We start from the raw sequence: 16396 nt of genomic DNA, 5'->3' as shown, positions 1-16396 counted from the left end.
CCCCTATTCAATAAGAAAAAGTACATTTTTTTGAAATATTTGACAGTTATTACTTCGAACCATAGTTATCTAGTAATGTACTGTACATAGTGTATATACGTATCTGTATGAAGCTAATTCTCTCTTGAGAATCCTAGAAAAATGGAAAGCATATATTTATACTAGTCAATTATTAGCATTACACTATTAACTACATACGTATGTATTATTGAGTACTTCCTACACAACAAGTTGAGTACTACGCTAATCAATAGAAGTACGTGATTATCCTTAGAAAGGCAAAAATAGCTTTCGGTGGATTCTAATCACGAGAGCTATGGATCTACAACAGCCAACTCTGTAGTTGTAGTTTGGTGTAATCTGTCGCTTGTTAACCCAGTGTATTTTGTGGTGGCCGTTGTTGAACATGTCTGTAGCGTAATGAATGATGCCACAATAATGCTCTTGCTGTTCTAGATGGCCCTGTCGATCTGTAGCTCCCCTCGTTGTCCTTGGAGTACTTCTTCAGCCGACGTTTCCTGTCGGTAAGTAACAACGTAGTAGCACCGTCGTTGTGGCCAATGATGTTGAGGCTCGGTGTTTGGATTCTCCCCGTAGATACTGCTATTCTCTTCTGCTGGACTCTCTCTTTAGCTGGAGTAGGATTGGTGTGTGTAATCTTAATAATATAACCAATTTCATAATAGTGTTTCTTTATATCAAAACATGTTTCTTTCCAGAATACTTCCTACTATTAGAAAAGTTCAAAGTTATACGCATTTCGATAATTTTTACGCATATAAGAAAACATTGTACCTTGTTATTGACAAAATTACGTTTAAAAATAAAATATCTATTATTTTATAATCATTACGTCCTTTCACCTGATGATGATAACACAGTTTGAGTAATAATATTATCTTTCTCCACTTCTCTCTTATTATTTGCTTAACATAAAATGCTAATATCCCATTCAAATCAGTTGTCGAATTAGAAAAGAATACGAGACGTTATAATTTTATGATATACTATATGAAATTGAATCACGTGTTTAATAAAAGAAAATTTACTGCAGTGTGCACTTTTTATACGCGGTATTTATTGGCTCCTGGGAAACCTAAACCAATATTGCTTAGTACTACACCCCGCTTATTTTGACCACTGTCTTAAATTATTTTCATAATTACCTTAATGTAACATTTATTGACTACACGCTGCAATGAGTCTCTTTAGATGTTTTCCAGTACAAGACACTGAAAAATCTGGTGAAATGCTATGATTGTTTATAAGATAACAATAGATAGAACAGGGCAATAAAATTGATTGTAAAACTGTAATTCGGAAGAGGAATTGACGTCTTGAACCTAGAATTTGTTATTAAGTCAATATTTTAGATCTCAGTTATCGGTGAAATAACAAATATTTCAAACGTTACTATAATCAACTCCGAACTTCATATTCTCAAACATTTTTTTTTTTTTTTTTTTTTTTGCCAAAAAGCAATAAATTCCAAACATTGGTCACTTGGCTTCATATTGTTTTCAAAGTAATGAATTTCTTTGAGATTCCCTATTGTAACAAATGAAAAAAAAAGTATGGAAGGAACCTAAAAACCAGCGGAATGCCAATGCACATATGTGTTTTGTGCTTCTTTGGTGTAGGTCTTCTCAGTGGTAGACTAGTTTCTTTTTCTATGCCTTCGATGTATAGTTCCATGGTTGTTGTAGTAGTTGATGTGCACGATTGCATGAATAAATGGCACTTGTTGGGTTGATGGCCTTTCTGGAGTTTAAGTGTTGTTGACTTATGGAAACTTACCTGTGCCAGGACAGATTAAATCGAAGAAATTTGAGCACGTATTCTTTATATGCTGCGAATATGCGTAGTATGTCCTACAGAATCTAAACTACTTTTATTTTTCATCTAAGTCAATATAATTGCAAAGTATATTCAAGAGTTCAACGAAGGAATTGACGTTTAAGGTCAATGAAAGAAGTCACTCATTTGCTTATGAAATCCTCGAAACTGCAGGCAGAATTTTATTCACAACTAACTAATAATTTGCCAAATAAGACTCATGATAGGAGAATCGGCAGTTGAAGTACAAGTATTTATTAAAGGGATTGAGAGCCAAAGTAGCAGTTTTCACTTGTAACTACACTTCAGGATGATATAATATTACCAACTTATCACTGTATATTACCAACGCATCACTGTATTCTAATGCACCTATCATCTATAAAAATCTGTCTGAGCATTTGCTGCGAATCTCTTAAGTTATATTTCAAACATATAACATTTTCAAGCGAAAGAAACTCGTTATATAGAAGCAAACTTAAGGAATAGATTTCTCTATTCCGGCTCTTGATCAATCGTTACCATTAGATAAAATTTAGTCATATCATCAATCAATTAAGCTTTTCATTTTGTCATATTATATAATACACAGAAGAAACGCAAAAAAAAATATAGAAATTGTTCATTAAACATCACAGACAGACTAATTGAATTTTGATTGTTTTGCAAGAAGATTCAAGCAAAATACTCCTATTCATATTTTACATAATATTGCAATTTAACATTTAAACTTTGCTTTACGTAACTAACTAATGAAAGAAAATATTTAAATACATGACGTAGACATTACATCATCCATTGATCTATCCAGAAACATTTTGTGAAGTTTAAATTACAACCGAATCCATATTCCTAAATAAATGCATGCATATTGCAATCGAATAATCAAAAGTAAGCGAAAAGGGGAATTACACTTATGATTATCGTAAACTAATATATTTTCTGAAATACTTCAAGAAACTGTTGCCAAAATAGACAGTAATCAAAATAATCAAACATATGTTTCTCTGGTACGAATGTCAGTATAACCAAACAAGACAGAGATAAATTTTCACGATTCTGGAGCTCTTCCTCGTGACTAGGATAAATTTAATACTAATTTAATTAACAAGAATTAACCCAAGAGTTCAGTTTCGCCAATTACTATCTATACTGGAACTATGATAATATCCTAAATGTAGTCAGAAACGAAGGCATTTTGCAATTCGTACAGATGTTAATTGGCCAAACACATAGGATTGAACTATGTAAATGGGTTCTAATTATTGTTTTGAGTTAAGCAGTCTATTTCCTAGTTATTTCATAATATATTTATTGTTGGATGATCGCCACATCACAAAAAAAATTACAATGAATTTTGAGTAGCTTTTATTCAAACTGCTTGTTAAAATGTGCTGGCGTAATCCAACATTGAATGATATCTCGTAAATTGGTTATGACTTAAAGCAACTGCATTTATTCTTCCACATAAAAGTACGGCAGATTTCCAAACTATGTAGGATTCAATATTGAAACTGGAACTGGTAGACCTTTTATTTTTGATTTCACTTGAGATAAAAGGTCGAAGACGGAACCTGTTGTTGGGATGCTGAATTATTATCAAAAACAGTTTCTTGCTATCTTTTACAGTTTTTTTTTTTTGGTCTATAAGAATCAATTGGGAATGGCAGCAGGTATGTACTGCTGCAGGTTGTAGTAAAGTAATACCTACGAATATGATACCTGTTCTTAGGACATTGATCTTATATAAGATTATATTGATTTTGGTATTTATTACCATTACCGTGTTTGCTCTACAGAGATCAATGTCGATTTCTGCTAAAATATAGCTAGATATAAATGGAGATGAAACATATTTTTGGGACTCTGACTTTATATAATAAAACCATTTCTTGGTGCTGTATGTAGATCAACATTGAAATCGGTTCGATTTCAGTAGAGATAAGGGTGGAGATGAGACTTGTTCTTGGGACGCTGAACCTATATCAAAGACTCACTTCTCCCTCTCATACATTACCGTTTTTGCTCTACAGTAATCAATTTTTAAACCAAAGGTGGCAGATTTCTACCACTTTCCGTTTATACAGAAGATTAAGGATAAAGACGGAAACCATTCTAGAAATACTAAATTCATATAACAAAACATTCATTTCTATCTTTTAGCGTTTTTGCTCTGACGCGTGATAACAGACAGACGGATGGACATAATTGTCATATATTACTTCATAGCTTAGTCTGAAATCTTGAAATACAAAACAATATAAGTTATAAAATAATCATTAGTCGTTTGATCAGTCTGGGAGCATCTTTCATGCAGTGAAAGCTTACTTTGAGCTTCCTCGTGGTTAAGCGGGTAGCGTACGCGCAGTTTGGCGTGGGAGGTCGGGGTTCCTACGGGAGATCGTGTAGTTTGGATTCCACGCTGAGCTGTAGGTCCACATTGTTGGAAGATGATTTTGGGCACAAATTGTTCGTAAATGTAATACATACTGTTACCAAGAAAAATGAATAATAGCCTGCGCAAATAAGATATAGATCTGAGATAGTTTGTTTATAGATGATTATGGTTTAAGATGATGGGTAGATTATGGAGATGTGAAGAATTATGATGTAAGATTATGATTTAGGATAGAATGTAAGCTCATAGAAGATTATTGATATAAGAGAAGTATAAGAAATATACAGAAAAAATTAAGAATAAAGGGATACAAAAAGATTTGAGTTTTTTCAAAAGTAGCTGTAGTTTTGGCTTGGTAGTTGTCAAACACTTGGTGGAATGCGAAGAGATCTTAGATTTAAGCTAATTAATTTGGCACAGATCAAATTTAGATCATCATCCAAGGTATTGATTCATTCTCTCTCTTTTTTTTAATACATATATAATTTAAGTGTTTTCTTACATCTCGTAGAACCTTGCTGCTGAAGGAGTAACTAAAATCAAATCAAATGGAAAGCTCACGTCGTCCAAGATTTCTCTTACCTTGGAACAAATCACCTCAAAAACGTTGACAACCAGAAACAATTGGCTGGATTTAGGGGTGCCGGATATATATGGCCGAATTTAGGGGTTGCAAAGGTGCACGTGCAACGCCCCTTTGTTGTAAATATACAGTACCTAAAGTGAAAAGCTAGCAATGAAAATAGCAACACTTCCGAAAATTTCTGCTGACATGTTTCCATTTGGGCTTAAAACAAAGGGAAGTTTTGCAAAATCGATAGTTTAAGTCAATTTTCTAAAATTTGAAAGAAAAGGATTCACCGAGAACTGACACTTAGCTTTTCCAGTGCTTTTCCTCATTCATACCACAGATGCCTAAGGCATTTTAAAAAATTCCAATTCAATTCAAATGTATTGGTAGTTATTGGTGCACCCCCTCAGAAAATCCTGGATCCGACCCTGTATATATATGTATCAAGCAATACATCTTATTGGGCTTAACAAAATGACATGTGTAAGTAAAATTGATGTGGACTTTTTGATGAAATGGAGAAAAACAAATTTATTTATTTATTTATTTGTAAACTTCAAAATTGTTACTGTACGAGAACTATATCACGTATTGAGATTACCACCTCTCGTAGCAGGTAAAGGAAAATGCCAATTTCCCGTTTCTACCTAATTTTAGTATTGAATATCTCTGTTCGAGGAAATACAAAAACTTGGAACGTATCGGGCTTCCTTTCGTTGTAGCTTAACATATATTTTGCATCACTGTGCTGATATTAAACATTCACGTACTGTTTAACATAGAGCCTTAACAACATTTAATAGAAGTCGAATCTTTTGTAACAACGCGAGCTAAACACTCTTCTACAATGAAGTACTGTACAAAGTTACTTTACGAAAGTGATTTACCCGATGATTCACTGTGTCACATAACATTGATCAGTCAGATTCGGACTAGCTTTCTTCATAATTATTTCTTTAGAAATTTACATAGCAACACACACACTCACATAAATACTTTATATAAGTCACAGCCCTTCTTATGTTATTATTCTTTTCAGTGGCTATTGGATTAAAGATTCAATTATATTTAAAAAGAAAAACGTTAAATGTTACAGAGTTAACCATAGGTAAATCGATACCTTGCACTTCAAGAAAATTACTGTTCCACTTTTATGATTGTTTTCATTCTCTGTGACCTTTCTATCAATACGAGAAATATAGCTAAATCGCAGCAGTAATGTGTCCAACGTCATAATCGTTCATAGGTATGCCTAGTGCATTTTTTTACTTATGAGCGACGAAAGGAGAGACAAAAATGTGGTGATCGTGAAAAAAAATCGAATTTGAGATTTCAATGGATTTGCATGTTTTATAGACAAATATGCCGAAAACTGATTTTTCGACGTCTGTCTGTTTGTCCGTTTGTCCTTATATATATTTACTTAGAGGCCATACGGTTTAACGTATCGAGACTAAATTTTAAACTTTAGGTTTTCCACGTGATTCTCCATTTTTTTTTAAAAAAAATCTCCCTATTCTAAGAATAAGACTAGTTTACTGAAGAGTGAAAATCATTTTTTTTATTTTCTCAAAAACGGATCTAACAATTTTAATAAATCAATTTTTCAATGACAACTCCATACTGTGGTATAAGTCATTTCCCTGGAAAAAATCGAGAGCGGGGGGTTTACTGTTAGGGTGAGTTTTGGGGGAGACAATTTGCTAAAAAAAATCAAAAGATTTTGTTCATATTTCATTAATAACCTAACAATATGACATAACTCATTTGTCCTGAAAAATGTATGAGGTTGATTTTTTTAATCGACTTTCTCAAAAACGACTTGGACGATTTCCTTCATTTTTCGTAAATAAATGTCATTAATAAGCTTTCGAGATGGCCTAACTCATTTGTCCTGAAAAGATGTATCAGGAGTAGTTTATTCTTGGGGGTGAGTTTTTTGGACGATTTTCTCTAAAATGACTCAGGCGATTTTGTTCATATTTCATAATTAAATATTTCATTAATTACCTAAATATATGTCATAACTCCTTTGTTCTAAAAATAAACGAGAAGTAGTTTATTCTTGAAAATGAGCTTTTGGGCCGATTTTTGCCAAAAAACTACTCAAGCGATGTTGTTCATATTTCATTAATAGTCTGAAAATGTGGCATAACTTATTTCTCTTGAAAAATGTACGAGAAGTAGGCCCCTAGTTTACTCTTTGGGTGATTTCTTTCGGACGATTTTCTCACAAACCTCACAAACAACTCAGGCGATTTTGTTTATATTTCATAAATATTTCAATAACATTCCTATAATGTTAGTTACATAAATAACTTAATTGAGAAATGTTCTCAAGGGGGTAATTTACTTTAGAATAAATTCCCTGACACTTTTGTGAAATACAGCTTCTTTGATTTAGGTTATTTTATAGAAAATATTTCATTAATAACCCTAACATATGACATAAATCACCTTGTTATGGAAGAATCAACAAGGAGTACTTTAGTTTTGAGAGTGAGTTTTATCTTGGCAAAATATTCACAAAACGCCTAATAATTTTGTTCGTATTTAACAACAAAATGTTTCATGACTAAGTGCAGCACATGGTGATTTAGTTTAAGAAATTGCAGCGAGAAAGTTTAGTGCGGTGGCCCGTACCTTTTAAAGTAGTCTTTATAGAAACGCATCTGGTTCCTCCACGACAATGTAAATAACACTAACGTTTAGCAGCAATTGTATTTAGCACTTCCTATAAAATGATTAATAAAAATTAAAGATGGCCAAGTTGAAGCACCTACATAAATAAATTTTATGTGAGATAATTAAGTTCGATGTCATTTGTATACGTAGTGTTTCTTTCAGATGCAATCGCAGATTTCCATCCATTCCCTCTAACCTACTCGTCTCGGACGCACATTTCAAGCAATTCTTAATTAGAGAATTTGCATTTGACGAAGTTTAATATATTCAGCAAGTGCTTCTTCACCTCTTTCCCCTCTTTAATAATAATAATAATAATAATAATAATAATAATAATAATAATAATAATAATAATTTTTATTAACATGCTGTGAACAAACATAAGCAAAACTACAGCACTTGTAGTACAAATAGGATAAAGTCAGACCAATTAAATATGAAATCGATGAATTAAAGATACTTAACAAAAAAGTCAGTATCTATTCTTAAAATTCATTGCTAAGTCAAGACAAATAAAATATAGTTTTAAGATTTACAGTGATTATAATGTTTTACTAATCTTGAGATTAAAACACGTTTTCTGTTGCTTGGTTGTGAAACACTATTTCAGTCTATAATACCATATATTGGAACTTACAACTCAACTTTTTCTTTAAAAATATAGCTTGCGTAACAGTTGTTTTCCAGTATCTTTTTCACAAAGTTCGCATCAAGCAATTTTCTTCCCTTCAAGTGATTCAAGTTTGAAATATGTTCTCCAGTAGTATGATGTCTTAAAAGAGTGTTCTGAACCTAACTTAAAGCATTCTAATAAAACATTTTCCTACCGTTTCTATTCTATTTATGAATGCCTGTGATCAACTGTTCCAAATAATTGATGCTTATTCTAATTTGGATCTAACCAACAGTTTCTATAAAAGTATATATGCATCTGGTTGGGAAAAGACAGGCCATTGATTGAACAGACAACCATTTTCTTCGCTTCGTTAGATATACGTATTCTGAATTAAATGAAAGGAACTGTCAAACATTATTCGTAGATCTCTTATACTACTAACTTTCTACCTTCAGTTTCATACTAACATACGTAGAATTGACATTTATTGCTGTATTCATATACTTAGTATTTAAACCATTTATGTTCATTCAATTATGTTTACACTGCACAATATTAATAGTAATAATAATGATCATGATGAATAGTGGAAGGAGGAGGAGGAGAAAAAAAGAAAATAAGTGCAGTCTTTTGTTTGTTTTTGTTCTTATTTTTTGTATACCTAGGTACAATACCTGAAATATGAGATATATTTTCAGCAAAAGATTAGTACGAGATTTTATTTTTCTAGATTTATAAAAAACAAGCGTTCCTTTATTCCTGAACAATCATTGTTTTGGTATTCCTGATGCCGATGAAGTAGATACTTCAACTAAAAGGTAGAGAACTCCAATCTAGAAACCAAGAAATTAAGATATTAGAAGGCGATGTAATGATCACACATCTATAACTGACTATGAAAAGCCCACACCGGCTACAGCCCAAAAATTATTTTCAAAAGACATTAATATCAAGTATAATTCAACTGGATTTCCAACAATTTTAATTATTTAAGTCGCAAGAATAGCGTTTGAAATAAATATTTATTTGCTTCGCATATTATACTAATAAGGAGATATTGGACTTTGAAAATGATAATAAGACATTGTCATTAAAAAATCACATCTCCATCTTGCATAGCAAATGCTCGTAACCCCCAAAGGAAATAGGAATTTGAATGCTAGTAATTTTTTTGAATCCTAGACTAGAAATTAGTTTCAGTTTCATGAAAAATACAATACGCTTATCAAACTATTTTTAAGTAATGGTATGTATAAAGATACTAAATATATCATTTGTATAAGAACTCCTCGCCATGAAACATAAATTATAATGATGCTCAATAATGAAATGAAATGAAATCTTTAAGTTTTACGTCCCACGGTTATGCCGGTTAGGCTAAAGGAGACGGTGATTATGAGAAATGAATGAAAGGTGGAATGAAGAAAGTGGGAGGAAACGGGAGAACCCCGAGAAAACCCATGAGTACGGTGTTTGTCCACCACAAAGTCCACACGGCGCGAGCTGGAATCGAACCAGGGACTCCAAGCACCGGAGGTGAACGCTCTACCACTGAGCCACCGCGCCCCAATGATGCTCAATAGTAGAGCGCTCACTTATGGTGCGTGGGGTCTCCGGTCTCTCCTATTTTTTCATTACATCATTTCGTTGGTTATTATTATTATTATTATTATTATTATTATTATTATTATTATTATTATTATTATTATTATTATTATTATTATTATTATTATTATTATTATTATCGTCTCCCTTAATCTCGGAGCATATCATGGAACATAAAACTAAATCAAGACTTGTAGTGCTAACCATTCGGTCACTTGGCAGGTTAGGGACATTATAAGGTTCTAGAGAAGCAAGCCAAGACGCGTACGTATTTCATAACATATACCGGTAGTTGTAGGCGTACGTGCCTATGTACATTCTAACAAAATGGTTTGTCTTTTTTTTTCTTCAATTATCATGTATTCTGAAAGTATGTTATCTGCAATTCTTTAATTCATCGAAACAACATTTTGTCTTACTTATCCTAGTCAAATGAACATGTAAAAATATTATGAGAATTTGGTTAATTTTATGCACACCCATGTTAAAAGTTTTGATTAGACCTGTAGTTTTGTTTATTGGAGTTTAGCGTCCTGTTTCAGCATCAAGGCTATTTGAAACGAGGATAAAGAGTTTAAAGTGGAATCTCAGCAACCGTAATACGTTCAATACACTCCCACTGAGAATCGAACTCGGGACCACGTGGTCAAAGATCTGCACACTATCTACTGGACCAACAAGGATAGCTCATATGTAGTGCATACGAACAGTATATTTGTATACGGAAATAAATAATACAATTTGACATCATGTTATTCCATACGAGAAATTACAATACCAATGATGCCAGTTTAGCTTAACCGAATTTTCTTCGGTTTATTTTATTTATTTATTTATTTTTTATCTAATTGTCGTAGAGATTCAAATTCTTTCCTCAATATAATGCGGGTTTGCAGTAATCCTTTTTGTTTTCTATGGTTTTAAATTTGGTTTTCGAAGTCATTCGTACTTCTATGAAAATACCTATTTTGCTTGGAATACAAGTTATTAATCATTGCGTGGTTCACTTTTTGGTACACGTAATCAGACAATGCCTCTTCCACGTTGCGCAACACATACTCAAAACAAAACAACAGAAAAAACACTTTGCAAGCGCAATTACTATTTCCTCAGTGAAAACACTCATAACTGCAATGGGAATGATGCTTCCCAGTGGAACAAATAAGAACATCCTCCCTTGGCAGTAAGTATACTTTCCATTGCCCAGGACAGGGTTAATGAAATTCTATTTTCTTTCTATTATTCGAGAGTTCCATAGACAAATCATCCGGCAGATATTTCAGTCACTTTCGAAAATATGCTCTGTTTACTACTATTGTCTTGATTTATTACTAGCAGTAGTAGTGTTATTATTCAATAAATATTAAACAATATAATTTGCTATAAGAGCTCTACTAGTTAAATATACTCCACTTTCTTTTCAAGAATGTTGACCACTTCCAATGTTTTCTCAACCTGTCTCTCTGCAAAGCTGTTTCAGTCATTATCAATTTATTAAAAAAGATCAACAAAGCTATACAAGATAATTACAAATGTGGTTTTAAAAAGAAAATTATGTTTAGGCCACCTAGTGGAGAAATTTGAAATACCTAAATTTTAACTACTATACAAAGATCATTATAGATTTTTTTTTCATATTGTAGTAATAATAATTGTATTTTAAACTTCAGTAATTAACTGTGTGTTCCATTGCAGGTATTCCATTAGCAATCCAGCGGCCGTCGTCGCGGACTTCCAGTCAGAGAAGCAGTACTCCTATCTCCCGTCGGCCAAGTGGAGCCATGTTGGTGCCTCAGACGAGAGCAGGTGCGGCACGCGCGGCGGCCATCTTGTTAATCTCTTGCCACGTAGAGCCCTCTACTTCTCGTCATGGTGATAAGTCTAGAGGTGACGTTGTGAATGACTCTCTCTTGCACGTTGCAGCTTCTCTTTCCTTTCTTCCTCTTCTCTATATTCTTCTTCCCATCTTTCTTATATCTCCTAGACTAATCCTGCTTCAGCCCATTAACTTCAATTCATTAATATTAAATAATGTTTAAAATCATTACGATCGGGTTAAATTGTACATTACGATCAGTGAAGGCTTACTGATTACGATTTACCTATGTGAGTTGTAAACTTCAAGCTGTGCCATTTCATTACCAAAGTTTTTTACCAATTGCATTCCAAGTATAGAGACGAGAAATGTCTAAATTTTTCTTTCAGAGTTTTACTACTAACGCATTTTAGATATATGGTTAACCCTTAAGAGATCCGGGACTTGAAAAACAAAACAAAAAAAAAAAAAAGGACGAAAAAGCTCAAATAGGAGAGTTATAACGCAATGTACCATGAAACACCCCGTATGGTACAAATTGTACCATGGGATCCACAAAGGGTTAATTCTACACACACACACACACACACACACACACACACACACAAACATATATATATATATATATATATATATATATATATATATATATATATATATATATATATATATATATATATATATATATATATATAGAGAGAGAGAGAGAGAGAGAGAGAGAGAGAGAGAGAGAGAGAACATATATTACATCAAGAACAGTGGCACTTTCTAGGGTGAGGTTGTTCATACTAGTTCATTTTCTGGAACTTGTCAAATCAATAAAACTCTATGAATGAGAAACTTGGAGGAAAGTCCCGTGAAAGCATTCGAGAGAATATAATAACAGAATCGATATAATCAAGGAAAATAATACATGTCACATGGAACTAGATTCTTGTTTACATTCCTATTGTTTATGGTGTATCAAATTAACATAAACTACTATAGCGTACTACATTTCTTAAACTGTTTAGTTTAGTGACGATTGATATTGAGAATTTACAAACTGTTTATCAAGACAAGGTTAAAAGCTGTTTTAAAATTTCGTAAGGTAGATCTCACAAAAACTTTTCTAGGAGATTTTGGCAATTATGTACAACGACGAAAAATATTCTAAATTCGTTCTTGAGAAATACTTCGTTTTTTGTGAGTATATAATTCGTATACAGTTTCACCTTAACATGTTTGTTCCAGTTTTGAGCGTACAGTTTGTATATAGTTTCACAATAAACAAGATGTTATTGATTGAGATTATGCGCCAACAGTATTGATTTCGGTAAAACCATTTTAAATTCATCTATCTCTCATGCAACGTTATAAAGTGAGTCTTGTGTTTCAGGAGGTGTATTTGAACTCAGTGAACAAAAAATTAACAGTTCTGTTGCCTATGTATTGCAAATACCATGTCGTTTCTGTGGCAACTTTGAACGACAAAGTTCACGAAAAATACTGAAAATAAGTAAGTGTCGCGACATTGTCAGGTCCATTTCTCTGGCAAATGTTCAATATATTCAAGTTTTTATGCAGAGGCATGAAACTATAATGAATTGAGAGGTTGGCAATATGATAGTTATACAAGCTAGCGCGAGCAGTCTTTCGCATCCAGCAGATTCGCCGGTATAATTTTTTTTGAATCAGAAGTATTTTAATTCTCGTCTTTCATATAGTCTGGTTCAACTAGCAGCCATACAATTACTAGATCATAATCACTGCAACTCGGTTTAATACAAGAAAAATGGTGTTCTAACTCCTAAACTATTAGCCGAGCAGGTGAGGTGAGCGGTGTATAGATTTCTAATAACGACATAAAGAAAAACTTAAAAAATATATAGTCATCTTTGCAAAATCAATCACACATGGAGAAAGTAAGTGATTATGTATTGTCTAGTCTAGTCTTAAAAGTCATAATCAGTAATTGAAAATGCTCTGTTATTATTCAATTATATTTCTTAGTTTCTGAAAATCAGATCATTAAGTTCGTGTTCTAAGTTATTTCAGTGTTATCAGATTTTATCTCTGAATTTCTATTCTCATATTTATATTTAATTCTGAGCTATGTTTTCTACGCCCCCAAGACTTGCATTAATTTAAATTACTTCTTGGAAGAACTGGATCGATGTCAAGGCCATTCAGTAATTTCATGTATGAGAATGGTCTGGGGTTCGCAACCCAGACAAAAGATCTCCGTTTGAGATGCCTCCGGGAGGTTTCTAACTGTCTTTTACGTCACAAAACCGGTCACATTTAAGGTAGATTGCGAACCTATTTTAGGTTTTAGCAATACACACGTTTAGATTGTAACTACCATGTATTCACATTCGACTATCATATTACTTCTACTGTGGCCAAAGTATACTTCGTTGTTTCTATTGACATCAAACCACAAGTATCTCACTGAAATAGGTTGGACAAAGGTATTGCAATGGACTAACTAGATATTGCAAATGATATAAGAAAATGATAGAATGCAGAAGAATGATTACTGTTGGTACTTTATCAAAAGTGAACTTCATCTTGCTTGAACACTATTGCACATATCAGTCACTTTTAAAATCATTATAAGTATTAATAACATTAAATTTATTTTCTTGCACTACATTTTCCCATTCTTTTTCTGATGTGCTGTATGATATACGTAATCATATCCTTTTACTCAGATAAGGGATATGGTTAAAGGGTAAAAATTGAACAAGTTCTTGCGACAATATTTTCCAAGTGGATTGGCAGAGTTGTGTCCAAACAGTTATAACGTTTAGAGAAACTCATTTGGCGTAAATTAACAGAAAATATATCCTTATCATATTCTTTTATTACAAGGATATTGAAGAAATAAAATGTATAATGAAGTATCCAATAATGTAGTATCCATTATTCTAGAAACAATAATCTATTTTACAAGCAATTATTTCGCTACCTAGGATTTATAATGATATTTTACTTGTTAATAGATTTTTACAGATTCAATAAGAGCAAACCAAAATCTATCACTAAAGTAAGATATTATTTACAAGTCTTGTCGTTATGTGTAGCTATCTCATTAGTCTGGTTTATGCTTATAGCCATATTTTGAGTACGTCGATTAGCTTGTGTTAAATCGAATAAAATATTCTAACGAATAGTTTGTGATATTTTCTAAATTAAATTTGACTATTGATATCCTATATGTAGCATTAGCGAAAGTGATATAAACTACAGGTAACAAAATCATAGAATTATGTTATATAACCCTTTACCTTCGTATCCTAGAAAAAGAAAGTTGCATAGCACTAGAGGTAGTAAGTAGATGCACTTCCTGCTTGATTCCTTCGTTTTAGCAATTAATACTTTTAGGGTAAACGCAATCTAATATTGCGTCATTTAATTTCATTATTATAAAATTATTCACATTAGTAGTGTATGACGTAGTGAATGAGAAAAGTAGATAATTCTTTTTAAAAAATATAATATTGTGTGGTGCGTAGATCCTGACTTCTCTTATTGTGATATGCATGGTAAACCTTACCGTTTCCCATTATATGTTTATACCGTATGTATTGAATTGTTTTAAACTAGTACATTATTACTAACCCAAAGACGAATTTCGTTATATTTTGTAAATAATCTTAGATGTATCGTTTTCCACTCGTTTACAAAATATGCTCAGAATGCTTTATGTTTGATTTTTCAAATTTATCATCTGTATTTTAGACGCACAGATAAAACAATTGGCTGTAAAATATTTCCTCAAGATCGTCACCTCCAGCAGCATAGGAGTATAGTTGGAAAGTAGCAATAATTGTAGCTGAACTGAAACAATACTTATATTTACTGTAGATTATGCACATCTATATTGGAGTGATTATAAACTGGTTTCCAGTATTGTTTTCGAATTCACTTATCAAACTTAGCTTTAAATGTAATAGTTTTAGTGAAATTAATGTATTTCGTCAGGACAATTTGTTGATGGAATTGATGCCAATGAATTCAGTGACTAGATTACAATACTATGAAACTTTCCTTTAAATTTATTTAGAAATATAGCTATTATTCATTTCTCGACTGTTATTATTAGAATAAATATGTACTTTATTTCTGCGCATGTCACTAATACAGTTTTATTTGTGTAAATATGTGCGACTTGAAATTCGTAATAATGAAGGAATTATAATTCGCCTTCAATTTATGCTATCAAAATATACACTATTGAATTGGCTTGTTTTCTAAACAAATATTTAATCATGTTAACAACAACATTCGCAATCGTTCACACATTCGCCTTATGATCTTTTGACTCAAAACTAACTATCTTTAATTTAGTTAAGCCCATTCCGGGAAAAATTGGGTTTGGGTATAACTGCAAATTTAACGTCTGCCATGTCTAACTCGAACAGAATGTTCCTCTAGCCTAGGCCTTCCCAGCTGGTCTGCCACGCAGTCCCATGGAGTGTGTCACGAAATTTAAGAACTTAAAAAATAAATTATGTACCTGAAAAGGCCTATAACTGTAGATTTTATATCAAATAACTTACTTTTACCATTAAGCCTTTAATAGTAACATAAAAATTTGAGACAGACTGTACCAATAATAGCCTAAAACAATATCAATAATGCTCAATTTTAATCTAAGTGTGTCACAATGCAACGGACGTTCAGTAAACTGTGTCATCAGGCAAAAAGATTGGAAATCACTTCAATTAAGTTTAAGTGTATGGGAATTGGTAGCTTAATTAATAAAGTGAAAGAACTAGTAAAAAATAATTTTTTGTCCTTGAATAAGTATTATGGAAACAAATATGATACATCACAAAGAGGATTGGCTAAGTTCCAGAAACAATAATCTATTTTATAAAC

General features: G+C 32.3%; 1 protein-coding gene across 2 annotated transcripts in view; it reads left to right on the top strand.

Annotated features, from left to right (window-relative positions):
* LOC145678552 (uncharacterized) overlaps positions 1–16396 on the top strand; it is a 273608-nt gene that overhangs the window by 239192 nt on the left and 18020 nt on the right. Inside the window, exons 5-6 of one of the 2 annotated variants that reach the window (XM_081748837.1) lie at positions 457–524; positions 11407–11517. In XM_081748837.1, the coding sequence (XP_081604963.1) occupies positions 457–524; positions 11407–11517 (179 nt within the window). Of the gene's footprint in view, positions 1–456; positions 525–11406; positions 11599–16396 lie in introns of both variants that reach the window. The other variant, XM_081748836.1, reaches the window with a different exon arrangement.

This window comes from Thermobia domestica, chromosome 2 (genome assembly GCF_964235325.1).
Source record: "Thermobia domestica chromosome 2, izTheDome1.hap1.1, whole genome shotgun sequence".
NCBI classification, from domain to species: domain Eukaryota; kingdom Metazoa; phylum Arthropoda; class Insecta; order Zygentoma; family Lepismatidae; genus Thermobia; species Thermobia domestica.
The sequence above is the reverse complement of the archived record's forward strand: the minus strand, read 5'-3'. Positions and strand labels throughout refer to the sequence as shown.